This window comes from Oncorhynchus nerka, linkage group LG7, assembly GCF_034236695.1.
Source record: "Oncorhynchus nerka isolate Pitt River linkage group LG7, Oner_Uvic_2.0, whole genome shotgun sequence".
Lineage (NCBI taxonomy): Eukaryota > Metazoa > Chordata > Actinopteri > Salmoniformes > Salmonidae > Oncorhynchus > Oncorhynchus nerka.
In genome coordinates this window covers 27,145,482-27,172,959 of record NC_088402.1, presented here as the reverse complement: position 1 = coordinate 27,172,959, position 27,478 = coordinate 27,145,482, and the positions used below count along the sequence as shown (strand labels likewise).

Genomic DNA, 27,478 nt, shown 5'->3' with positions numbered 1-27,478 from the left:
TCTAATGAAGGGAAATACATTTACATTTATTAAAGGGTTGTTTTGTAGCTGAAAAGGTCCCACTATTCAAGCACAATTCAGGGGAAGTGGAACAGCACTAAAAATCTAATTTCATGAAATATAATAACTTTTTACATGAATGGTTATTATATACTGAGCAAAAATATAAACACAACATGCAACAATTTCAACAATTTTACTTGTAAATTTTAATTTAATTTTAAATTCGGCCCTAATCTATGGATTTCACATGACTGGGCATAGGTTCACCCACTTGGGAACCAAGGCCTACCCACTGGGGAGCCAGGCCCAAACAATCGGAATAAGTTTTTTTTCCCACAAAAGGGATTTATTTGACAGAAATACTCCTCATTGTCGTCAGCTGTCTGGGTGGCTGGTATCAGACGATTCCTCAGGTGAAGAATTCGGATGTGGCGGTTTATGGTAGAGAAATTTAAATTCAACTCTCTGGCAACAACTCTGGTGGACATTCCTGCAGTCAGCAAGCCAATTGCACGCTCCCTCAAAACTTGAGACATCTGTGACATTGTGTTGTGTGACAAAACTGCACATTTTAGAGTGGCCTTTTATTTTTTCTGTGTATAGATCATAAAAGACCACTGGATCTTTTATTTCAGCTCATGAAACATGGGACCAAAACTTTACATTTTGCGTTTATATTTTTATTCCGTATTTATTTTTAAACACTACAAAGAACTACTAATTTAACACAAAAAGCTAGATTGTTGAATTATAATTGAAAGTGCCTTGCAAAAGTATTCATTCCTCTTGGCGTTTTTCCAATTTTGCATTCTTGAGGGAAAATCTTCCAGAGATTTGAGACTAGGGCGGAGGTTCACCTTCCAGCAGGACAATGACCCTAAGCATACTGCTAAAGCAACCCTTAAGTGGTTTAAGGGTTAACATTTAAATGTCTTGCAATGGCCTAGTCAAAGCCCAGACCTCAATCCAATTGAGAATATGTGGTATGACTTAAAGATTGCTGTACACCAGCAGGACCCATCCAACTTGAAGGAGCTGGAGCAGTTTTGCCTTGAAGAATGGGCAAAAATCCCAGTGGCTAGACGTGCCAAGTTCACAGAGACATACCCCAAGAAACTTGCAGCTGAAATTGCTGCAAAAGGTAGCTCTACAAAGTATTGACTTTGGGGGAGTGAATAGTTATGCACGCTCAAGTTTTTGTTTTTTTGGTCTTATTTCTTGTTTGTTTCACAATAAAAAAATATTTAGCATCTTCAAAGTGGTAGGCATGTTGTGTAAATCAAATGATACAACCCCCCCAAAAATCAATTTTAATTCCAGGTTGTAAGGCAACAAAATAGGAAAAATGCCAAGCAGGGTGAATACTTTCGCAAGCCACTGTATGTATGGCGGTGTTTCATGAGTTTTAATGGGTCACCCCATCTAGGAAACCTGACCACACACACTACAATGACGTCACACTAACCCACAGCTATTTGTTCATACACAGAACACATTCAGGAGAAACCAAATAACTTTTGTTGTGCATGGGTTGCAAAATTACCATAGTTCAGTACAATCTAACGAAAATGTACCACTACACCTGATGTCCCACTAATGCTGACATCACCCTGCTTTCTGAATTGACTGGAATTGAAATGGAATTGTCCCCAGCCCTGAGGCATATAGGCCTATATTACGGGAGTGGGAAAAGCTCTTACGTATCGGCTATGATAGGATGACATTGGCTGAGAAGCCCAGCCCACTTTCACTTTCTCCTGTTTCGTCCACATCTATCCCCCTCTCTCCACATCATTAACCATTCAAACCAGGTAGAGCAGCGGAAGCCAACCCACGTCTGGCCGGTCGTCCCTTTCCGCTGCTATTTGTGTGTGTGTGAGCGCAGCGAGCTAACGAGGATTGTGTGAGTCCTCGCCAAGGATTAGCGGGGTTGGTTCGTCCTCAGTAACATTAGAGACAGTGTCGCGGCAGCTGCAGTTAAATCAAAGGCTTTAGCTCGCTTTGTTGGATGGTAACCGTTTAATATCCCTCTCTCTCCACTGTAATAGCTGCTGTCAATGCAGCTGAAGACTCGCATTTTCGTCGCATAGGTTACACGAGGACATTTAGAGTTTAATTTTTCCGAACGGAATTATAAATGGTAAATCGATGTGTATATTAAAATAGAGGTGGTGTGCTATGTGTCAATTATAACCGTTTATAAGAGCAATAACAGTGTAAATGCATATTTCAAAGCAGCTATCTATTCTGTACCCTATGTAGTTTATTGGATAATAGCAGCGATATTCAGCAGCCATTGATCGCCACTAGGAATGCAGTCAATTTCTACAACACAGTCAGTCCACTACGCTACTATTGAATAGGATTATTTTATCTTCAGTGGCAGATTCATTAAACTGCAAAACGAATAGACAGCAGTTCATCTGTTTATTAATGGTGTGTGTGTTTTTTCAGTCGGACCTCGTCAGAATGATGCACTGAAGAAGGAATAGGCTACGTGCAAGCGTCTGTCCAGAGGCTGCAGTATAGCTGAGGGATTGCGGTGCAAAGGTTTTTTTTACGGTTTCACCGTCTAACATCAGTGGTTGGCTATAAAGGGAGAATCGTGAATCTCGATCCCCCTGCGCTCGGCGGAGACATAATGGCCACTCTACTGCGTAAAATCGGTCTGATTCGTCTTCACGACCGGGACACAGAGGACCCCAAGCATCACCAGGGCTCGCTAAAGGGGACCAAGGGGAACACCAAGAACAACGCCAAGCAGCACTCTCAGACCACCAACGAGACCAACAACCTCCTCAGCACCCCCGAGATAAAAGCGAAGAAGCTGGATCAGCACAGCAGCAAGGACAAACCGTCCGTAAAGGATAAGCAACAGGCCAAGGACACCAAGGAGAAACAGCAGATGGGAGGCGGAGGAGGAGGAGGTGGGATCGGAGTTGGGAAATCAGCGACCAGTGCCTCGATACCACCACTAGCCCCTCACCGGCAGCACTGCACCCAAGTCCGGACGAGAAGACTCATGAAGGAACTCCAGGAGATCCGGCGGTTGGGAGACAACTTTATAACGGTCGAGCTGGTCGACGACAACCTATTTGACTGGAACGTCAAGCTACACCAGGTAGACAAAGACTCGGCGCTGTGGCAGGACATGAAAGAAACGAACACCGAGTTCATACTGCTGAATGTCTCTTTCCCCGACAATTTCCCCTTCTCCCCGCCTTTCATGCGGGTGCTCACCCCCCGGTTGGAAAACGGGTACGTGCTGGATGGCGGAGCGATATGTATGGAGCTGTTAACCCCCCGCGGATGGTCCAGCGCCTACACAGTGGAAGCCGTGATGAGGCAATTTGCCGCAAGTCTCGTAAAAGGACAGGTGAGGATCTATTTATTTTATTAATGCATGGTTTTCTATCCCCCAGTCCCTTGTGCGTGTTGTTTTGAAACACGAGACGCAGTGGACGGTAAAGTCTTGGTGTTGAATGTTGACACTTGACACTCATGCGTCATGCGCAATGTTTAGTGTAACCGTACTGCGTAAAATCTGTCAATGTAGTAGCTTACCCGTGTTCATATCTGCCAAACTGTGTTGAATCGGAATGTTGTTTTATTGTGATACAGATCTCATATTGGGAGACCTATTTCTCTCCCCGTCTCAGAGAGAGAGAGAGCGAAGGAGAGAGAAGCAGAAATCTATCTACACATTTTAGACGTGATTAATCTTTAGCTGTGACATTACAGCCGCCATTTCGCAGCTGTGCTCTGAATGTTCTCTACTCTGTGTGAGATTCATATTCATCCTCCTACCTCCTCATCGGAATGCATCATCCTTTATCACCTCCAGAAATCCTCACCGTTAGTGGGGAAAATAAATGTCTAACATAGAATGACAAGGTCACTCCATATCATTTGATAAATGGCGAGATATGGAATAGGTGTGCATGGGAGTTTAATTTCGTAATATATCTTGTTTGGTAATATTATTTATTATTTTTTTGTGGTTCATTTTAGTCACAACACTTCTCAATTGACAGTAGGTTAACCAATCAGCTGAGCAGCCTGACTTGTTAGCCACCTTTTTGCATCATTTCTTTGAACCAATTATTTAATTCATCATCGATCCAGGGAGCTCTAACAGTTCTCACGGGTAGTTTCTTAACAGGTGCATTTGTGCATGACAAGAGGAACTTATGTAAAAATATCAAGGACCCCCCCCTCCAGTGACATAATAGGGGTTTATTTTTTACCTTTACTTTTTAGTTGCAGTTGAAGGTTGCAAGTGACATCATCAAGCAACTTTGCTGTTACATGAAGCAACTCAAACCCGATTAAAAGTGCATGCAGCAGCCAATCAAATTGAAGCTGCTTGTTTGAGAATTCTAAACTCACACCATGTCATCTGCTGCATTACATTGTGGTTTCACAAAGTATTTGTTTATCCAACCGTTTGGTTATTGTAACAGCAAGCATATAAAATAACTGCAGCCTGTATAATTTAGCTAGGTAGCCAAAATGACATTGCAAACACATCACAGCTCGCTAGCTTGCAATGAGCTAACCAGGCAAGCAATGAAATAAACTAGCTATCATAGTTAATGGTGGACAATTTCAGTGGAAACTGGTCAGTTGAAATTGATTCACTTAGCAATTACATTTATTGACTGCTAAACCATGTACAATACTTTTTATACATCTCCTGTATAAAAGTGTCTTGATCTGTCAATCATGATCATGGGTTGTGCTGCTCAGCACTGACAGCTGTGTTGACATGACAACCGGGTCGGAATCCCGAACCTTCGAATGGATCATGTGACAAAAGTGTTGTTGCTTTTTATTTTTGTAGTAATTTTGACCCCTTTTTTGCCCCAATTTCACGATATCCAATTGGTAATTATAATATTGTCTTATCACTGCAACTCCCCAACGGGCTCGGGAGAGGCGAAGGTCAAGTCATGCATCCGATATCGGGATGTAAAGAGGCACCTAATCATGATGTCAATATAAATTACTGCATTGAGACCGCACTTGCTAGAAAGTAACAAAAAGCTAAACCAACAACCACACAAACTGAAATTGGAGGAAAATGAGGGAAAAAACAGCAACTTTTGTTTGATTTAGTGACTTTCTTGTTGGTGTGTGTGCCTGCTCGGCCGAGCTCAGCTGTGCCGCTTGCGGCTCCGCCTTAGCCGGCTGCTGCGTGTGTGTGCACCCATCACTTGTGCCCCTTCCCCCGCCTCTCAGTCCTCTCCAGCCTCTCGGTCTTCAGCAGCAAGTGAAGTGAATGTATTCATTTGGTTCCTTATTGTTCTCCTTCAAATATGATATTTTACTTTGGATAATTTATCATTGCATGAGCTCGGGCTCCCGAGTGGCGTAGCCGTCTAAGGCACTGCATCTCAGTGCTAGAGGCGTCACTACAGACCCTGGTGCAATTCCAGGCTGTATCACAACCGGCCATGATTGGGAGTCCCCTGTCGTCCAGGTTAGTGTCTGGCCGCGGTAGGCCGTCATTGTAAAAAATAATTTGTTCTTAACTTACTTACCTAGTTACCTTACCTAATAAAATAAATTGTCACGGGTGTGTGTACTGTTAGCGAAGTCAGGTGCAGGAGAGCAGAGAGTTGTGAACAGGCTCACACTTTATTATTGCAGGAGCAAACAGCAGACGGACGCAACTGCGTCAAAATCTCCAGCAAAAATGGCAAAAGTGCAAAGCGCGAAAACAGTCACAAAAGCTATAGTTTACCAAATAAACATACTCAGTGAAAATAAACCCGGAACATGGAAAACCAGCCTGGCGCGTCACATAAAACACGTAACACAAAACACGGCCTCGGGGACGACCCGTAGGGCGAGGTGCAGGGCGATTTGCCGGAGACGGTGGAACTACCGCAGCAGTTCGGTGTCCAACACGTCCGCCACCGGAACCCAGCACCTCTCCTCCGGACCGCACCCCTCCCACTCCACGACGTACTGTAGGCCCCTCTCCAGACACCTCGAATCCAGGATGGAACACACAGAGTACGCCAGGGCCCCCATGATGTCCAGAGGGGGCGGAGGAACCTCCCGCATCTCATACTTCTGGATCGGACCAGCCACCTCGCCTGATGAGAGACACATGGAACGAGGGGTTAATACGGTAATCTGGGGGAGGCTGTAACCTGTAACTAACCTTGTTCAGTCTCCTCAGGACTTAGAATGGCCCCACAAACCGCGGGCCCAGCTTCCCGGGAGGGCAGGCAGAGGGGCAGGTTTCGGGTCGAGAGCCAGACCCGGGCCCCCGGTACGAACACCGGGGCCTCACTGCGGTGACGGTCTGTGCCCACTTTCTGGCGCAGCACGGCGCGCTGAAGGTGGACATGAGCAGCGTCCCATGTCTCCTCCGCACGCCGGAACCAGTCGTCCACCGCATGAGCCTCGGTCTGACTCTGATGCCAAGGAGCCAGAACCAGCTGATACCCCAATACACACTGGAAGGGGGTGAGGTTAGTGGAGGAGTGGCGGAGTGAGTTCTGGGCCATCTCTGCCCAGGGCACAAACTCTGTCCTCTCCCCCAGCCGGTCCTGGCAATAGGATCTCAGAAACCTACCCACATCCTGGTTTACTCTCTCCACCTGCCCGTTACTCTCGGGGTGAAAACCTGAGCTAAGGCTGACCGAGACCCCCAGACGTTCCATGAACGCCTTCCAGACCCTCAATGTGAACTGAGGACCCCAATCAGACACTATATCCTCAGGCACCCCGTAGTGCCGTTAAGACTTGTGTCAACAAGGCCTCCGCAGTCTGTAGGGCCGTAGGGAGACCGGGCAAAGGGAGGAGATGACAGGACTTAGAAAAACAATACCACACAATGACATGGGGGGGAACAGAGGAATATATATACACAATGTGATTAGGGAATGTAAACCAGGTGTGCGGGGAACAAGACAAAACAAATGGCTAGAAGGCCGGTGACGTCGACCGCCGAACGCCGCCCGAACAAGGAGAGGAGCCGACTTCGGTGGAAGTCGTGACATAAATAGAAAACATGAGAGACAGCATAAATTGGCGTCAACTAGCGACAAATTCAGCAACCAACAACTACTTTCCTTGGAAAATTGTTGGCAACACTGGCAGCATCTTCCGACGACGTAACGTGATGAACATTCATTTCTCTGGTCCTTCAACAATGTTGCAGTCATGTCGCATGTGGTGCTGTGCTGTCAAAACGTCCTACATGTTTCTAGTTTAATCAGCTGTTTTCAGACACTGATACTGTTGAATTTGGTTGTTATATTGGCAGATTTGCTAGCAACAAACTATTTCACTTTAGCTAGCTTCTACTTTAGCTAGCTTCTGCTAAGTGTTTCATTTGCAATGCGATCTCCTCGACTCCTCTAATGAACAGTGTCCTGACGAGGTAGCAAATGTTCAAAACCAGGCATTGTTATGGTCAGATGTATCCAAATAGATGTTGCTACAAAACAGATGTTGCTAAACAAACGTGAAAGCTGCTACTTTGCTGTTATTCTGGCTCAGGTTGACGTAACTGTGTTAGCGGAGTTGGCTAGTTAGCAAGCAACCGTTGGCTGGCAACGGAACATAAAAAATGAACGATGTACATATAGAAATAACAAAAATAATTAACAACTGGTGATAGAACAAAGTGGAAAGAGGAGAAAGTATGAATTCATTATCAAAATGAAAATATACCCGAAAACATGTTATTTTTACAGGTATATGTGTGCTTTAGTATTGTTTTCTTTGGCAACTGTGGTATAAGCGGGATAAACGCCTCCGTTCTGTACATTACCTTGGAAAATGAACTCTGCGACGTCTATTATTTACAAGGTAATTTACAGAACATCGGCGTTTATCCCTTACTCTGTGTGTACAAAACCTTAAGAACACCTTCCTAATATTGAGTTGTACCCCCTTTGCCCTCAGAACAGCCTCAATTCGTCAGGGCATGTATTCTACAAGGGGTCGAAAGCGTTCCACAGGGATGCTGGCCCATGTTGACTCCAATGCTTCCCACAGTTGTGTCAAGTTGGCTGGATGTCCTTTGGGTGGTGGGCCATTCTTAATACACACGGGAAACGAGCGTGAAAAACCCAGCAGTTCTTGACAAACTTAAAACATTGCACCTGACACCTACTACCACCCTCAGAATGGCACACATACACAATCCATGTCTCATCAACAAACAAACACATCTTTAACCCCCTTAATCTACAATGATTGAAGTGGATTTACAAGTGACATCAAGAAGGGATCATAGCTTTCACCTGGATTCACCTGGTCAGTCTATGTCATGGAAGGAGCCAGTGTTCTTATTGTTTTGTACACTCAGTGTAGTATCATTTCAAATGATATAGTTACATTGACACATATGATGTGGTCACAACCGTAAATGCATGGGCAATGTAAAGAAGAACACCCAGAGATCCATAGCAAAGACATCAATAATCTAGATTGGTGTTGGTCACATCATCTCAAATATTTAATTTTACTTAATATATTTGTCCCTAATGATGCATTGTGAGCAGCAGGCCCACCGCCTGAGGCCTTAGGCCTGTGAAGGAGACTCAACTATCATGGCTGCTACTGGAAATGCTCTCCTGGGGAATTGGTGATCATTATTCTGCTTCAAGGGGGACATTTTTGCCTTCAGAATGCAGTTAAATGCTGCTCAATCAATCACATGCACAAACACAGTAGCCTACACACACACACACTGATTAGCAGTTCGTTTTTTCCATCTTATCTGTGATTACACTCTGATGGGGTGATATTAAAAGGGAGACAGAACGTGTGAGAGAGAGAAAGAGAGAGAGCGAGAGCAGCTCTGCAGTCAGTGTACACTAATTACATCCCAGTGCCTTCCTCCTCCAGTTTGCTAATGAAAACAATATTGATTAATTATGCAAGTGTGAGCGTGCACATGCGTCTTTGCTTGTGCGTTTGTATGTGTATCCTGATTTCCCATGTGATTGGTTTGCCACATACCAAACGTGAAACTAACACAGTAATTCCTACTTGAATGCTACTAGTAATGCTACTCGGTGGTTCCCTGTGGTGGTTCTGCTTGAGAGAGAAATAATCACATCCAATAATAACTATCTCCTGCATGGGAGGATGATATAATTACTGAATAGAAAGACAATAGATTCCTATGGTTTCCCCATTGCTGTGTACTAGACTAGATTGAAGTTGAATGAAAAAAGTGCTGGTTCTTTAATTTTACAGTACCAGAGTTAATATCCAAGTGATTATTCTATAAGCGGTACTCAAGCAGTAGAAAATGTGAGGCGCACCACTCCAATTCAAGTACTGCATGGTCTTTAGGAGCGGTTTGGCCTTGTCTGATTATCAGTGTTATCATACATGTTATCACAGCTATTTGGGTCAGTGGTCATGACCATGAACCTAACCACATCCAGAGAGGACCATTATTGAATTAAGACCAAATTTACTCTGAAATGTTTTACCTTTCTACACTTCATCTTTCGTCAGGAAGAGATTAGTAAAAGTCTATAAACAGTTTATAAACCCATACCCTCTATACATTTATTTGTATGTTGCACAACTACAGAAAATGAACTATAATAGGTGTAAACTACTTATAAAACTATTACAAACCCTTTTTAAATGCAGTACCAGTCAAAAGTTTGGACAGACCTACTCATTCAAGGATTTTTCTTTATTTTTACTATTTTCTAGTAAAAATAAAGAAAAATCCTTGAATGAGTAGGTCTGTCCAAACTTTTGACTGGTACTGTATTTATAAAGGGTTTGTAAAGTGAATACATCAACATTATGAAATAACAAATATGGAATCATGTAGTAACCATAAAAGTGTTAAATACATCAAAATAGATGTAATATTTTAGATTTTTCGAAATAGCAACCCTTTGCCTTCATGACAGCTTTGGACACTCTTGGCATTCTCTCAACCAGCTTCACCTGGAATGGTTTTCCAACAGTCTTGAAGGAGTTCCCACATATGCTGAGCACTTGTTGGCTGCTTTTCCTTCACTCTGCGTTCCAACTCATCCTAAAGCATCTCAATTGGGTTGAGGTCGGGTGATTGTGGAGGCCAGGTCATTTGATGCAGCACTCCATCACTCTCCTGAAGGTGTGTTGGGTTGAAAACAAATGATAGTTCACTAAGCGCAAACCAGATGCGATGGCGTATCGATGCAGAATGCTGTGGTAGCCATGCTGGTTAAGTGTGCCTTGAATTCTAAATAAATCACTGACAGTGTCACCAGCAAAGCACCCCCACATCATCACACCTCCTCCTCCATATTTCACGGTGGAAACCACACATGCGGAGATCATCCATCCACCTACTCTGCGTCTCACAAAGACACGGCGGTTGGAACAAAAAATCTCACATTTGGACTCATCAGATCAAAGGACAGATTTCCACCAGTCTAATGTCTCTTCTTATTGGTGTCCTTTAGTAGTGGTTTCTTTGCAGCAATTCGACCATGTAGGTCTGATTCACACATTATTCTCTGAACAGTTGATGTTGAGATGTTTTTGTTACTTGAACTCTGTGAAGCATTTATTTGAGCCTCAATTTCTGAGGAAGGTAACTCTAATAAACTCTGGGTCTTCCTTTCATGTGTCGGTCCTCATGAGAGCCATTTTCATCATTGCGCTTGATGGTTTTTTCATGTGTCGGTCCTCATGAGAGCCATTTTCATCATTGCACTTGATGGTTTTTGCGACTGCACTTGAAGAAACTTTCAAAGTTCTTGAAATGTTCCACATTGACTGACCTTCTTGTCTTAAAGTAACGATGGACTGTCGTTTCTCTTTGCTTATTTGAGCTGTTCTTGCCATAATATGGACTTAGTCTTTTACCAAATAGGGCTACCCTTCTGTATTCCACCCCTACTTTGTCAAAACACAACTGATTGGCTCAAACGCGTTAAGAAGAAAATAAATTCTACAAATTAACTTTTAACAATTGATAATTGAAATGCATTCCTAGTGACTACCTCATGAAGCTACTTTGAGAAATCGCAAATAAAAAATACATTTAGATTTATTTAACACTTTCTTGGTTACTACATGATTCCATATGTGTTATTTCATAGTGGTGATGTTTTCACTATTATTATACAATTTAGAAAATAGTAAAAATAAAGAAAGACCCTTGAATGAGTAGGTGTGCAAACTTTTCACTGGTACTGTATATTTGCATGTTGCACAAGCTACACACAATCAGACATGATGTGTTGACATCACATCACGTCATATTGCAATTCCAGTATATCTGTTTGCATATTGCACATTAATCTCCACAGTCAACAACAAGTCTTCAGTGATATGTTGTTGTGTTGATAATATGTCCACCTCTCCAGTCCCATAGCATGTTTATTCATCTTGATCCTGTTCTCTGGCACATGTAGCCAGGTGTTATGCAAGCATCCCAGGTTCAAATCCACTTCCCAAGATGCACTGGGGCACTGAGCGGAGCGTCGCCTGGCCCATTGACTGATCTCCATTCACAAGATTACCCATCAACCACTTCACTTCACACAACGGACAAGTGTGTGTCCCACTGGACGTGAGCAAGCGAGGGAGGGAAGGCTTAAGTGAACTAGATAAACAATGACAGACTACTGCAGTGTACAGCCTCAACACACTCTGGATGCAAATACAACCTCACCAAGACATCCGCACGTATGCACACACACAAACACACAAACACACACACACACCTGTCCTCTCTCTGACTCCCTCCCTCCTAACATTAGAGAGTTAATTAAAGCTCAATTTCCTCTTTTTAATTCTCAAATCAGAGCTTTTAGAAAGGCTGCCCATTTACCTCACTGAGCTCATGAGTGCTCTCTTTCGACTCTCTCTCTCTCTCTCTCTCTCTCTCTCTCACACACACACTCTCATTCTCTCTGTGTTTTCTCTCTCCTCTCTCTCTCTCTCTCTCCATCTCTTTCCTGCTCCCCTCTCTCTCTCTATCTCTCTCAATGTTATTTCTGTCTCGTTAAGCGTCTGCCTGGACAGGCCCTAAGGCAGGAATGAGTTATTTCTGTCCCTAGTCTGTCCACACACACCACCACTGCAGCCTGTCCCCTGGCAAACATAGGCACCCTGGCAAGGGGGAAGTTAATACCCTGTCAGACAGGGGACGGAAATAATCATCACACAGCTAAGGGGAAGGAAATAACCGCTGTGGTGGCTAGAGGGACGGAAATAATCGTCACACAGCTAAGGGGAAGGAAATAACCGCTGTGGTGGCTAGAGGGACGGAAATAATCGTCACACAGCTAAGGGGAAGGAAATAACCGCTGTGGTGGCTAGAGGGACGGAAATAATCGTCACACAGCTAAGGGGAAGGAAATAACCGCTGTGGTGGCTAGAGGGACGGAAATAATCGTTGCACGTTAATGGAGTGTGCTGACCGATGGAGTGATATTGTTGATTGATGCAATGTAAACCACATGGTAGTCAGTGTCTACATTGCTCTCTTCCAGGCAAGGTGGATTAGGGGAAATAAGGCCTAGCTCTTAAATGGCTGTGATATCCAGTTTAATTCAATCAGTGCAAGACAATTCAGGAAATTGGTTCAAATTTAATTGGTTAATTGGTCATAATTGATGAGATTTTAGAGTTTCTGCTGTGCGTACGTGTGTGTATGTGTGTGTATTGTCATTGGTCTAATAATGGGTGTGTGTTAATCCACTGGTCAGTCTCCCTGTCAGTCATCTATGTATATAGAAATCCGTGGTTGTAACAGCGGCAACTGGCACATAATATAATATTATTCAGACATGGACAGGATTACACCAAGCTAACGATTAGGTAGGCAAGCAGTTGACCTTTCACCTCTCAGGAAGGGGTCCTAGGTTTCAGGAACTCGATGATTTATTCATAAGAAGGTTGTGTCTGTCTCGACGACTGAAGTCTTTTCTGGATTCCTCTGCCTGGTAAAATACCAAACATTTCTTTCACTTTTCCAGTCATTCTAGTCGTTTTGAGAGAAAAGGTGGCCATTACTGCTGACACAGTGTCTTGAGTGAGCATATCAATAGTCTATGGGAGACTCTCAATTGCATACTCATTGCGTCCTCTCTCCTCTCAAAAAAAACATTGGATGAGAAAGTCAGAGGTCCCGCCCCTCTGACCTTCTCCTTCAATGGGTTTTGAGAAAGAGGCGAAGAGAGAGGAGAGAGAGGACGCGAGGAGCATGCAATTGAGATACTCCCTATAGTGGGCCTACCACTCTAACTTTTGAGACACAGCCTTAGTCCTGAGCTGATGATCCTCATGTTCTTATTATGTTCCTGTTCTAATCTGTCTGAGTCACTTAGTCTCATTAACCAGCTCAGTCAGACATGGAAACTGTGTTGCTAATCACCTGACCACTCAGCATTATGATCTCATCCTACTCACCCCCAGCATCCTCAAGACACAAAATGGCCGACCAGATACACAAGCCCTTCATTTGACACAAAAATGGCTGTATCTGAAACAATCTCAAGTTCTACATGAAGTGCAACACTTCTGACCAGAAATGACATCCTAAGGTATTGAACAATATAAGGAATAGGGTGCCATTTCAGATGCAGACAGAGTCAGCATCATGCACTACTTTTCACCAGAGCCATAAGGAGATTTCTTGATCCCTATGACCCAAAATGACGTCTAGACACAGGAGCCGCTCGTTTAATACATTACTTTTTCATGTGGTTTAAGTGTGACCAATGGAAACTGATTTAACATTGTGGTGGCAAGGAGCCATTCTGGCCTGTGTTTTCTCAGCACTTCTCTCTCTCTCTCTTTTTCTCCATGCCTGTGTGTACGTGGGTGTGTGAGTTGACTCTCCGACACGTTATACTCCAGAGGTGAATCATAAATTAGATGATGTCATTTAAAACAATACACGATGCCACCAAAGGCAGAATCAGCCGTGCATCTTATATTAGCTTTAGTATGCCCCTTATTGTGCCACTGAGGCTAAATATTCACATTTTTAAGATAAAGTCAGGGACTTTATGTTGTGTTATTTTGTTCTCCCACCCACACAATGCTCTTTAGAGAAGACTGAGCCACTGTTGCTAAGAGATCGATGAGCTTTAGTGTCACATGCACCGCCTACACTCTCTCTTTTCTTTTTCTTCTCTCCCACATATATTATTAGCCTTTGTGTGCGAGGAAAATACAGTTGTTGCTCTTTTATTACCAAGATGGAAGATGGTGGTTGGGTGAAAATACTTGAGGTGTTGAATGCAGATGTAATGTACTCATTATCTATCTCTCTTTCTCTATAGTATCAGGGATTGGTTGAGGCAATGAATTATGTAAATACTGTACTAATCATGTCTCTCCCTTTCTCTCTCCGTAGGGGCGTATCTGCAGGAAAGCAGGGAAGTCCAAGAAGGCTTTTAGCCGCAAAGAGGCAGAGGCCACCTTTAAGAGTCTGGTGAAGACCCACGAGAAGTACGGCTGGGTCTCCCCCCCTGTGTCTGACGGCTGAGGAAAGAGGTTGGCCATGACGCTAGCTAGCCATGCTAACCACGACACACCACGCTAATTCAACTCCTCCTCCTTCTTGACACTACAGCTCCACCGCTCCAGTTGTTTTGTTTTTATTTTTTGTTGTTTCAATCACCTCACTGAAACTCTTCAGAAAAATGAACAAACGAACGCTCGACATCGAGGTCTACTTCTTCACTTTGCCGATCATTGCCATCATCAAGTCGTCATTTCTCCACATCCCTCCAGCGCTGCACTCCTCTGTCCCTCGTTCCCTCCCTCCTTCACTTTCTCTTTCTCTCCCTTCGGCTGAGTAGAGGGTTCAGAGTGAGGTGTGTCTGTCAGTAGAGGGTGTGTCAGTGGAGTGTGTGTCACAGCGGGCCATGGATTGGGTTTCCGACACACACACACCCACACACACTGAGGGACATTCAGACAGACTGTGTGTGGATCTACGGGTAAAGACTGTGAAAGACTACTGCGAAGAGGGCGACGTATTCTCCTCTCCAACCTGTACCCCACCTTCCCTGCCTTCCTTCCCTCCTCTCCTCTTCTCCTCTCATCCTTCTCTCCAAGCTGACACCACACTGCACTGAACTGTAGTCAAACTTTCCATCCCCTCTGCCTGCTTGATCATTTACCTACAAACCAGCCTGTTGATGTTTAATAGACTGGCTGTGCAGGACGGCAGCTCACGCATTCACCCCTTCCTTTTCTCTTATTTTTCTCTCTGTTCCTTTCTTTTCCTTTTGACTGTGCTGTTTTTCACAGTTCAATGCAACATGAAGATTGTAATGTATGTAGAGCTGTGCTCTCTATCTCTCTATCGTCCGTTCTCCTCTCTCTCATTCTCGCCCTCTTTGTGGCTAAATTTAGACCTCACTGTGTTTGCATACATGGTTATTGATTTCTAATGGAGAAAAAACATCACTTGTTTTATACCCAGAGACTCTGTACGATGAAGAGAATGGCAGTCAACTACAGCGCTCTCTCTCTCTCTCCCCTCTCCCCTCTCTCTCTCTCTCTACTCTTTCTAGCTCTCTCTTAATCTCTCTCACCTCTCTCTCTCTCTCTCTCTCTCTCTCTCGTCATATTATCATGTGTAGGAGAAGACCAGCAGCTATAATTCCCATGATTTAGATACCAGATGGTCGAGCTAATAACCAGGCACATGAAGGGTGTGTGTGCTTTCATGCATGTGTGTGTCTCAACATGGCTTTTCATTGTGTTCCTATGTGATGGTAACTGTACGATGCTGATCTCTTTACCGTCAGTATGCCAGTAATGGTTTAGGTCAATTATTACTGTATGGAGATGTTGTTACAGGGGTAATGATGATGATGTCCTGACCAGAGGAAATGATCATCTCTACTAGTTCCCCATGGGATTGTACACCACACACTTCAGAGTGGCTATTTTGCATTGGCACATCACACACACACTCCTCAACATTTAGCGCTGATATTCATATGTGCACGCGCACACACACACACACGATACCCCTAAATGAGGATGGACAAAGCAGAGCCCTGGTGAGGATGGGGTGGTGGAATAATAAACGAGTGTCCTCTGAGAGATGAGCGTGTCTCAGTGAGCTCCTGATTGATGTCTGGATTAGAGGGAGGAAGAGAGGGAACACGGGAGGAAGAGGAAGAGAGAAGGGTGCGTGGCAAGCTTTGATGTTTCCCGCCGGCTTCTCAAAATGTCAGCTGGAATCCAAAATGGCTGAAGAGAAGCTGTGTCTGTGTGTGTGTGTGTGTGTGTGTTTCATAACAATTACACACACACACACACACTCTCTCTCTAGCCTCCAAGTCCCTCCTATGCCGTGCATTATATGTGTGGCTGTGAATGAGCACTACAGAGAGATAGCTGCTAATTGCGGTGAAATTTGAACAGAGAGACAGATTTGTCAGATGAATAACTAGTGAGAGTGATGCCATCATATGTCCTGCTCTGCTCTGCTCACTCACTCACACACACACACGCACACAACTCTGCTCTGCTCTGACATTCTATCACTCTCACTTCCCGGAGCTCCACACATCTAATTTTTTGCTTTACATTGTGTGTAAGGCAATGTTCATACAGCATGTTCTTATACAGTATGTTCCTCATCAGGGGGGATGACATGTGTGTGAGAGGGGTTGCTGTGTCTGTGATGCTCCCTTGGGGAAAGAAACAGAAATCACCATCTGGTATCTAATCATGGGAAAGGGTAGGTTTCAAAATGGTACCCTACTGTAATACCCATCTAGTGCACTACTTTTGACTAGAGCCCTATGTAGGGAATAGGGTGCCATTTGGGATGAGGCATAAGTCAATGCTGATGATGGTCTTCTCTCTTCTTTTGTGGGCAGTGAAGTCAGGGTTGGCTGTGGGTGTTTCACTGGGCGATGAGAGGAGAAATCTACTGTAAAGTGAACAATTAATAGAAGATGAAATATCTCCAAATTGGGTGTTTGCTGGTTTAAAAAGTATCATTTTGTGATATAGTTTAGATCGGTAGTTTGCAGACACTAACTGAGTGAATCGATTCTGTATTATATCTGCATGTGGTAAGTGATTGGTAGCTAGCTATCTTTTTTTCAAGAAAAGCAACGAAAAAAACGAAGTCGGGGTAAAAAACGAACAGTAAAATGCTTCTCTTCTCTTGTTCTCTTGATTTCTGTTTTCTGTATGTATATTTTTCTTTCCGACTACCCTAAAAAATACTGTCACGTTGTGTTCTCTGAATGTTTGTGTTTTAATTTATTTGTGGTTTGCCAAAATGAAGATTTTGAAGCATGTCGCAGGTATTGTCACAGAAAAAGAGAAAAATAAATCCGAACTAAGAATGATGATGTGTATCTGTGTCAGAAGGGTGTTCAGGTGTATATTTTGTGGGAGACTTTCAAGGAACCAGATTAAGAAGGACTAGATAATGATGTCATAAAGCCCCAACATTCTCCAGGAAGTAATCTGTCACAAGGAGCAGAATTCTATGGAGCTCAATGGAACTGAAGGATCAGTCAAGTCTTGGCTCTCACATTTATTTCCTACTCTCCTCTGTGATATCACCAATGTCCATCCTTCTTTCTCTGGTTCCGGACTGCGTTACTGCTTGGGTAGAAGTTGGCCTTAGGCACAGATCTAGGATCAGCTTACCCTGCCTAAACCCTAACCATTAGAGTGGAATGTGCAAATATGTTCCTAGATCAGTTTCTATGAGCAACTTCACCCTACTCCCGACTGAAGTGTCTAGTCCAGACCGAGGTCAATGGTTCAAAAGGTGAAAGGTCGTTGCAAGACCAAACAGGAATGTGCAATAAAAGTTACGGCTTATTGAAACTGACGAATGGACCTGGTTTTGTTTGCATTCCCTCACATGATACACAAACATTTATCTATTTATCTCTTCTCTATCCAAGATCTTTGCTGTTTTTCATGTCATCATGACCAAACTAGAGTTGTGAGACATCTATCTGTTCAATGTCCAAGATCTTAGTTTTTTCTTCCCCTAACCACAGAGTTAGAGGTATTCTGGAGTAGTTTGAGTACATTGAATTAATAGTGGTTAACTGAGGCAGAGCAAACTGTTTCCAATGTTAGGGTCTCTTTACCGAGCAATACTACGCATTTATTAAGCATTAACTTGTTTTCACCTGTTTTTCAGAGTGAAAGGTTCTTCCTTAAGAAGTCAACTGTTACTTAGTGCTACATACATTTTCTGTGTTGTCTCTTGGCTTCTGTTGTGCTCCAGTTTCATATGAAAACACAGTATCTTTCTACATTGTCTCAGATTCCATTAGCTGGCTCCAGTCTGAAGTGTTATCAGGTCTGGTTCAAGTGATATCAGAAGAGAACAGAACGTTCTTTATGATCTCTACTTGTCCTCTACTTGAGTGGGCACATTATTCTGTTCACGTTACTGTCTGTCCTTGCTTTCATCCTCTGTGTGTGTGTGTGTGTGTGTGTGTGTGTGTGTGTGTGTGTGTGTGTACGCGTGTGTGTGTACGCGTGCGAGTGTGTGTACGCATACGAGTGTGTGTGCATGCGCACGCTATGTCTCTACAGTCACTCAAACACTGTAGCCATTAATACCACTTCACATCATCTCACTATTGAGGGGGAAATAGATGTGACAGAGTGGTGTTTATATCCCCACCGATTCACCACCCTCTACAACACAACACATATAAGTACTGTCAATTACCTTGACCCAGAAAAGACAAGAAGGAACCACTAATTAGGGGTAAAACATTTAGTAAAAAGACAAAAGGCTATCAAGGAAATATTGCAGTTTTTCAATGGTTCTCTATCTAAGGAATGCCCAAGGGCCCAAGGCCCAAGGAATGCCCAAGGAGTGCCCAAGGCCCAAGGTAAACTTCTGAATACATACACAACCAGTGAAGTGGCTCAGGTCTATAGCTGACCCAGTGGACTGAGAGGGTGTTGAGTTAGGGAGGTTGAGAACAGGAGGGAGAGGAGGACGAGGTGCAGTACAGGGAGATAGTTTGGACCGAGTGGATGAGTAATAGCTTCGTACTGCACTAATACATCATTTTTATGGATGACTATCTGGAATGGATGACTATATCTTAAGGACTGCTGGTGTTGGACTGCCTTTATGTGTGTGTGTGTGAGACTCATTTGTGGGTTACGCAGAGTTCAGCACGTCAAGGTCTAACTGATATAGTGTTAATTGATCCCTGAGCACACTTGTTTTTGTCTTTCTATCACCACTTAATTATATACAGTACCAGTCAATAGTTTGGACACAACTACTGAAGGGGGTTTCTTTATTTTTGCTATTTTCTACATTGTAGAATAATAGTGAAGACATCAAAACTATGAAATAATACATATGCAATCATGTAGTAACCAAAAACGTTTTCACCAAATTAAAATATATTTAATATTTGAGATTCTTCAAAGTAGCCACCCTTTGCCTTGATGACAGTTTTGTGCACTCTAGGTATTCTCTCAACCAGCTTCACCTGGAATGATTTTCCAACAGTCTTGAAAGAGTTCCCACTTACAGTATGCTGAACACTTGTTGGCTGCTTTTCCTACACTCTGCAGTCCAACTCATCCCAAACCATCTCAATTGGGTTGAGGTCAGGTGATTGTGGAGGCAAGGTCGTCTGATGCAGCACTCCATCACTCTCCTTCTTGGTCAAATAGCCCATACACAGCCTGGAGGTGTGTTGGGTCATTGTGTTGAAAATCAAAATCAAATTATAGTCCCACTAAGCCCAAACCAGAAGGGATGGCAAATCGCTGCAGAATGCTGCGGTAGCCATGCTGGTTAAGTGTGCCTTGAATTCCAAAGAAACCCCAGACAGTGTCACCAGCAGAGCACCCCCACACCATCACACGTCCTCCTCCATGGTTCGCCTACTCTGTGTCTCACAAAGACATGGCGGTTGGAACCAAACATCTCAATTTGGACTCATCAGACTGAAGGACAGATATCCACAGGTCTAATGTTCTTCAAGCAAGTCTCTACTTCTTATTGGTGTCCTTTAGTAGTGTTTTTTTTCAGCTATTTGACAATGAAGACCTGATTCAAACAGTCTCCTCTGAACAGTTGATGTTGAGATGTGTCTGTTACTTGAACTCTATGAAGCGTTTATTTAGGCTACAATTTCTGAGGCTGGTAACTGTAATGAACTTATCCTCTGCAGCAGAGGTAATACTGGTTCTTCCTTTGCTGTGGCGGTCTTCACGAGAGCCAGTTTCATCATAGCGCTTGATGGTTTTTGCGACTGCACTTGAAGAAACTTTCAGAGTTCTTGACATTTTCTGTATTGACATTTTCTGTATGTCTTAAAGTAATGATGGACTGTTGTTTCTCTTTGCTTATTTGAGCTGTTCTTGCCATGATATGGACTTGGTCTTCTACCAAATAGGGCTATCTTCTGTATACCAAACCTACCTTGTCACAACCCAACTGATTGGCTCAAAAGCATTAAGAAGGAAAGAAATTCCACAAATTAACTTTTAAACAAGGCACACCTGGCTACTTTGAAGAATCTCAAATATATTTGGATTTGTTTAAGACTTCTTTGGTGACTACATGATTCCATATGTGTTATTTCATAGTTGTGATGTCTTCACTATTATTCTACAATGTAGAAAATAGCAAATATAAAGAAAAAACCTTGAATGAGAATGTGTGTCCAAACTTTTGACTGGTACTATATATATATATCTTATCTGTATCTCTCTGTATGACAACATGCTGTGCTCACTAAAGAGGACACAACAATGCAAACAAAGCAAGACTTGAATGATTGTGATGTTATTATATTATTCTACCCTACTGTCTGCCATGCTCTCACTCTCTTTTTGGGCTGTGGCTCTCTCACAATAGGAGAAAATACACACACACACCATGACGCACACCGAGGCACTCAAATGTCATTGACAAGGAACAAGCCCCACAAGAAACACATAGAAAGCAACTATACAAACAGAGAGAGAGAGAGAGAAAGAGAGAAACAACAATTGAGAGAAAATTAGTGCGAGAGAGAGACACACAGAGACAGAGAGAGGAAAAGGCATCCCATACTCCATGAGAATAGCATTATCTATGTATATTAGATGTGAGTAGCTGAGTGACTTTGCTGTTTCCTGGAGACTGCTGATGAGTCCTTTACAGCCAGCTGTGCCGGGTTGGATTGGTTCAGCTGAGGGGAGGTAGTCGATTGATTGTATTTATATATTGATTAATTGAATGTGTTCAAGGTACACATAAAGTCAAGCCACTTGGGCAAGTCACCTATCACATGTCCTTTGAATAGAATATTTCAGTGCTCTGGAATTGCATCGGTTCCTTTGTGAAGAACATCTCTCTCTCGCTCTCAGTAGACTCATGTAGACTTCTGTCATCACACTATATGACTATAGCTAAAATACACAGAGAATTCAATTCATTCTGGAATTACTGTACACATTTCATGAATTATAAATGAATACAATGGATGAATGACATGAAACATGATAAAAAGATACATGGATACCAGTAAATGATTGTTTAGATCAACCACTTACAGTGGGTATAGAAAGTCACCCCCCCTTTCAAAACATTCATCTTTTGGTGCCTTACAGCCTGAAATGAAAACACAAATGTAGACTTTTTCCGAATGTATTTACACACAGTAATCCACAATACTGAAGTGGGGAAAACATCGAAAGAATTCTGACAATTCATTAAAAGTAAAACAGTAACAGTAGAATTGCAATTGCAAGCTTGCTAAGGTATAACCAACCACCTTCCAGATCACAAATCAAGCTAATTGGCTTCAATCTGTGATCAATTGTAGTGACTTTGATTAGTTCAGAATAAAAGCAGTTGTTGATAGAGGACTCCACTGCTTAGTAGTGCAATTGAAAGCAAAGAATCCGCTATGGGCGGAAAGGTACTTTCAAAAGGTGTACGAGATAAAGTTGTGGAAAGGCACAAGTCAGGGGATGGAAATAAAAACATTTCAAAAGCTTTGTCCCTCGGAGCACAGTTAAGACCATCATTAAGAAGTGGAAGCGTATGGCACCACCCAGACCCTGTATAGATCAGACTGTCCCTCCAAACTGGATGACCAGGCAAGGAGGAAACCGATCAGAGTGGCTACCAACAAGCCAACGGCGAGTTTGAAGGTTTGCCTTTATGGCAAAGACTGGTCAATGTGTGCATGTGACTACAATATCACAAGTGCTCCACAAATCTGGCCTCTATGGGAGGGTGGAAAGAAAAAAAACACTCTTTAAAAGAAGCCAATTCAAGTCTCATTTGAGCGTTGCCAAAAAGCACATTGTAGATTCCAAGGCCAAGTGGCAAAAGGTGCTGTGGTCAGATAAGACCAAAATTGAACTTTTTGGCCTGATTGCAAAACGATATGTCAAAAACCCAATACATCTTTCCACCAAAAGAACACCATGTCTACTGTAAAGAACACCATGTCTACTGTAAAGAACACCATGTCTACTGTAAAGAACACCATGTCTACTGTAAAGAACACCATGTCTACTGTAAAGAACACCATGTCTACAGTAAAGAACACCATGTCTACTGTAAAGAACACCATGCCTACAGTAAAGAACACCATGTCTACTGTAAAGAACACCATGTCTACTGTAAAGAACACCATGTCTACTGTAAAGAACACCATGCCTACAGTAAAGAACACCATGCTTACAGTAAAGAACACCATGCTTACAGTAAAGAACACCATGTCTACAGTAAAGAACACCATGTCTACAGTAAAGAACACCATGCCTACAGTAAAGAACACCATGTCTACAGTAAAGAACACCATGTCTACTGTAAAGAACACCATGCCTACAGTAAAGAACACCATGTCTACTGTAAGGAACACCATGCCTACAGTAAAGAACACCATGCCTACCGTAAAGAACACCATGTCTACAGTAAAGAACACCATGCCTACGGTAAAGAACACCATGTCTACTGTAAAGAACACCATGCCTACAGTAAAGAACACCATGCTTACAGTAAAGAACACCATGCTTACAGTAAAGAACACCATGTCTACAGTAAAGAACACCATGTCTACAGTAAAGAACACCATGCCTACAGTAAAGAACACCATGTCTACTGTAAAGAACACCATGTCTACAGTAAAGAACACCATGTCTACTGTAAAGAACACCATGCCTACAGTAAAGAACACCATGTCTACTGTAAAGAACACCATGTCTACTGTAAAGAACACCATGTCTACTGTAAAGAACACCATGCCTACAGTAAAGAACACCATGCTTACAGTAAAGAACACCATGCTTACAGTAAAGAACACCATGTCTACAGTAAAGAACACCATGTCTACAGTAAAGAACACCATGCCTACAGTAAAGAACACCATGTCTACAGTAAAGAACACCATGTCTACTGTAAAGAACACCATGCCTACAGTAAAGAACACCATGTCTACTGTAAAGAACACCATGCCTACAGTAAAGAACACCATGTCTACTGTAAAGAACACCATGTCTACAGTAAAGAACACCATGTCTACAGTAAAGAACACCATTCCTACAGTAAAGAACACCATGTCTACAGTAAAGAACACCATGCTTACAGTAAATAACACCATGTCTGCAGTAAAGAACACCATGCTTACAGTAAAGAACACCATGTCTACAGTAAAGAACACCATGTCTACAGTAAAGAACACCATGTCTACAGTAAAGAACACCATGCTTACAGTAAAGAACACCATGTCTACAGTAAAGAACACCATGCTTACAGTAAATAACACCATGTCTGCAGTAAAGAACACCATGCTTACAGTAAAGAACACCATGTCTACAGTAAAGAACACCATGCCTACAGTAAAGAACACCATTCCTACAGTAAAGAACACCATGTCTACAGTAAAGAACACCATGCTTACAGTAAAGAACACCATGTCTGCAGTAAAGAACACCATGCTTACAGTAAATAACACCATGTCTGCAGTAAAGAACACCATGTTTACAGTAAAGAACACCATGTCTACAGTAAAGAACACCATGCCTACTGTAAAGAACACCATGCCTACAGTAAACACCATGTCTACAGTAAAGCACACCATGACTACAGTAAAGAACACCATGCTTACAGTAAATAACACCATGTCTGCAGTAAAGAACACCATGCCTACAGTAAAGAACACCATGACTACAGTAAAGAACACCATGTCTACAGTAAAGAACACCATGCCTACAGTAAAGAACACCATGCCTACAGTAAAGAACACCATGCTTACAGTAAAGAACACCATGCCTTCATTAAAGAACACCATGCCTACAGTAAAGAACAGCATGTCTATTGTAAAGAACGCCATGTCTACAGTAAAGAACACCATGTCTACAGTAAAGAACACCATGCTTACAGTAAAGAACACCATGTCTACTGTAAAGAACACCATGCTTACAGTAAAGAACACCATGTCTACTGTAAAGAACACCATGTCTACAGTAAAGAACACCATGCTTACAGTCAAGAACACCATGTCTACAGTAAAGAACACCATGTCTACAGTAAAGAACACCATGCCTACAGTCAAGAACACCATGTCTACTGTAAAGAACACCATGTCTACAGTAAAGAACACCATGCTTACAGTAAAGAACACCATGTATACTGTAAAGAACACCATGCTTACAGTAAAGAACACCATGTCTACTGTAAAGAACACCATTCCTACAGTAAAGAACACCATGTCTACAGTAAAGAACACCATGCTTACAGTAAATAACACCATGTCTGCAGTAAAGAACACCATGCTTACAGTAAAGAACACCATGTCTACAGTAAAGAACACCATGTCTACAGTAAAGAACACCATGTCTACAGTAAAGAACACCATGCTTACAGTAAAGAACACCATGTCTACAGTAAAGAACACCATGCTTACAGTAAATAACACCATGTCTGCAGTAAAGAACACCATGCTTACAGTAAAGAACACCATGTCTACAGTAAAGAACACCATGCCTACAGTAAAGAACACCATTCCTACAGTAAAGAACACCATGTCTACAGTAAAGAACACCATGCTTACAGTAAAGAACACCATGTCTGCAGTAAAGAACACCATGCTTACAGTAAATAACACCATGTCTGCAGTAAAGAACACCATGTTTACAGTAAAGAACACCATGTCTACAGTAAAGAACACCATGCCTACAGTAAAGAACACCATGCCTACAGTAAACACCATGTCTACAGTAAAGCACACCATGACTACAGTAAAGAACACCATGCTTACAGTAAATAACACCATGTCTGCAGTAAAGAACACCATGCCTACAGTAAAGAACACCATGACTACAGTAAAGAACACCATGTCTACAGTAAAGAACACCATGCATACAGTAAAGAACACCATGCCTACAGTAAAGAACACCATGCTTACAGTAAAGAACACCATGCCTTCATTAAAGAACACCATGCCTACAGTAAAGAACAGCATGTCTATTGTAAAGAACGCCATGCCTACAGTAAAGAACACCATGTCTACAGTAAAGAACACCATGCTTACAGTAAAGAACACCATGTCTACTGTAAAGAACACCATGCTTACAGTAAAGAACACCATGTCTACTGTAAAGAACACCATGTCTACAGTAAAGAACACCATGCTTACAGTCAAGAACACCATGTCTACAGTAAAGAACACCATGTCTACAGTAAAGAACACCATGCCTACAGTCAAGAACACCATGTCTACTGTAAAGAACACCATGTCTACAGTAAAGAACACCATGCTTACAGTAAAGAACACCATGTATACTGTAAAGAACACCATGCTTACAGTAAAGAACACCATGTCTACTGTAAAGAACACCATGTCTACAGTAAAGAACACCATGCTTACAGTCAAGAACACCATGTCTACAGTAAAGAACACCACGCCTACAGTAAAGAACACCATGTCTACAGTAAAGAACACCATGCTTACAGTAAAGAACACCACGCCTACTGTAAAGAACACCATGTCTACAGTAAAGAACACCATGCTTACAGTAAAGAGCGCCATGCCTACAGTAAAGAACACCATGCCTACTGTAAAGAACAGCATGCCTACCGTAAAGAACACCATGTCTACAGTAAAGAACACCATGACTACAGTAAAGAACACCATGCTTACAGTAAAGAACACCACGCCTACAGTAAAGAACACCATGTCTACAGTAAAGAACACCATGCTTACAGTAAAGAACACCACGCCTACTGTAAAGAACACCATGTCTACAGTAAAGAACACCATGACTACAGTAAAGAACACCATGGTTACAGTAAAGAGCGCCATGCCTACAGTAAAGAACAACACGCCTACAGTAAAGCACACCATGTCTACTGTAAAGAACACCATGCTTACAGTAAAGAACACCATGTCTACAGTAAAGAACACCATGACTACAGTAAAGAACACCATGCCTACAGTAAAGAACACCATGCTTACAGTAAAGAACACCATTCCTACAGTAAAGAACACCATGCCTACAGTAAAGAACACCATTCCTACAGTAAAGCACACCATGTCTACTAAAAAGAACACCATGCTTACAGTAAAGAGCGCCATGCCTACAGTCAAGAACACCATGTCTACAGTAAAGAACACCATGCTTACAGTCAAGAACACCATGTCTACAGTAAAGAACACCATGTTTACAGTAAAGAACACCATGTCTACAGTAAAGAACACCATGCCTACAGTAAAGAACACCATGCCTACAGTAAACACCATGTCTACAGTAAAGCACACCATGACTACAGTAAAGAACACCATGCTTACAGTAAATAACACCATGTCTGCAGTAAAGAACACCATGCCTACAGTAAAGAACACCATGACTACAGTAAAGAACACCATGTCTACAGTAAAGAACACCATGCCTACAGTAAAGAACACCATGCCTACAGTAAAGAACACCATGCTTACAGTAAAGAACACCATGCCTTCATTAAAGAACACCATGCCTACAGTAAAGAACAGCATGTCTACTGTAAAGAACGCCATGCCTACAGTAAAGAACACCACGTCTACAGTAAAGAACACCATGCTTACAGTAAAGAACACCATGTCTACTGTAAAGAACACCATGCTTACAGTAAAGAACACCATGTCTACTGTAAAGAACACCATGTCTACAGTAAAGAACACCATGCTTACAGTCAAGAACACCATGTCTACAGTAAAGAACACCATGTCTACAGTAAAGAACACCATGCCTACAGTCAAGAACACCATGTCTACTGTAAAGAACACCATGTCTACAGTAAAGAACACCATGCTTACAGTAAAGAACACCATGTATACTGTAAAGAACACCATGCTTACAGTAAAGAACACCATGTCTACAGTAAAGAACACCACGCCTACAGTAAAGAACACCATGTCTACAGTAAAGAACACCATGCTTACAGTAAAGAACACCACGCCTACTGTAAAGAACACCATGTCTACAGTAAAGAACACCATGCTTACAGTAA

At 42.5% G+C, this 27,478-nt stretch overlaps 1 protein-coding gene across 1 annotated transcript; it reads left to right on the top strand.

Moving 5' to 3' along the window:
• The first annotated feature begins 1,790 nt into the window (after nucleotides 1–1,790).
• On the top strand, nucleotides 1,791–17,823 carry LOC115131398 (ubiquitin-conjugating enzyme E2Q-like protein 1). The gene is made up of 3 exons (XM_029663102.2): nucleotides 1,791–2,143; nucleotides 2,458–3,379; nucleotides 14,363–17,823. Exons 2-3 carry the CDS (start codon nucleotides 2,645–2,647, stop codon nucleotides 14,492–14,494), a joined length of 867 nt encoding a protein of 288 aa, XP_029518962.1. The 5' UTR covers nucleotides 1,791–2,143; nucleotides 2,458–2,644; the 3' UTR covers nucleotides 14,495–17,823.
• Nucleotides 17,824–27,478: the final 9,655 nt, after the last annotated feature.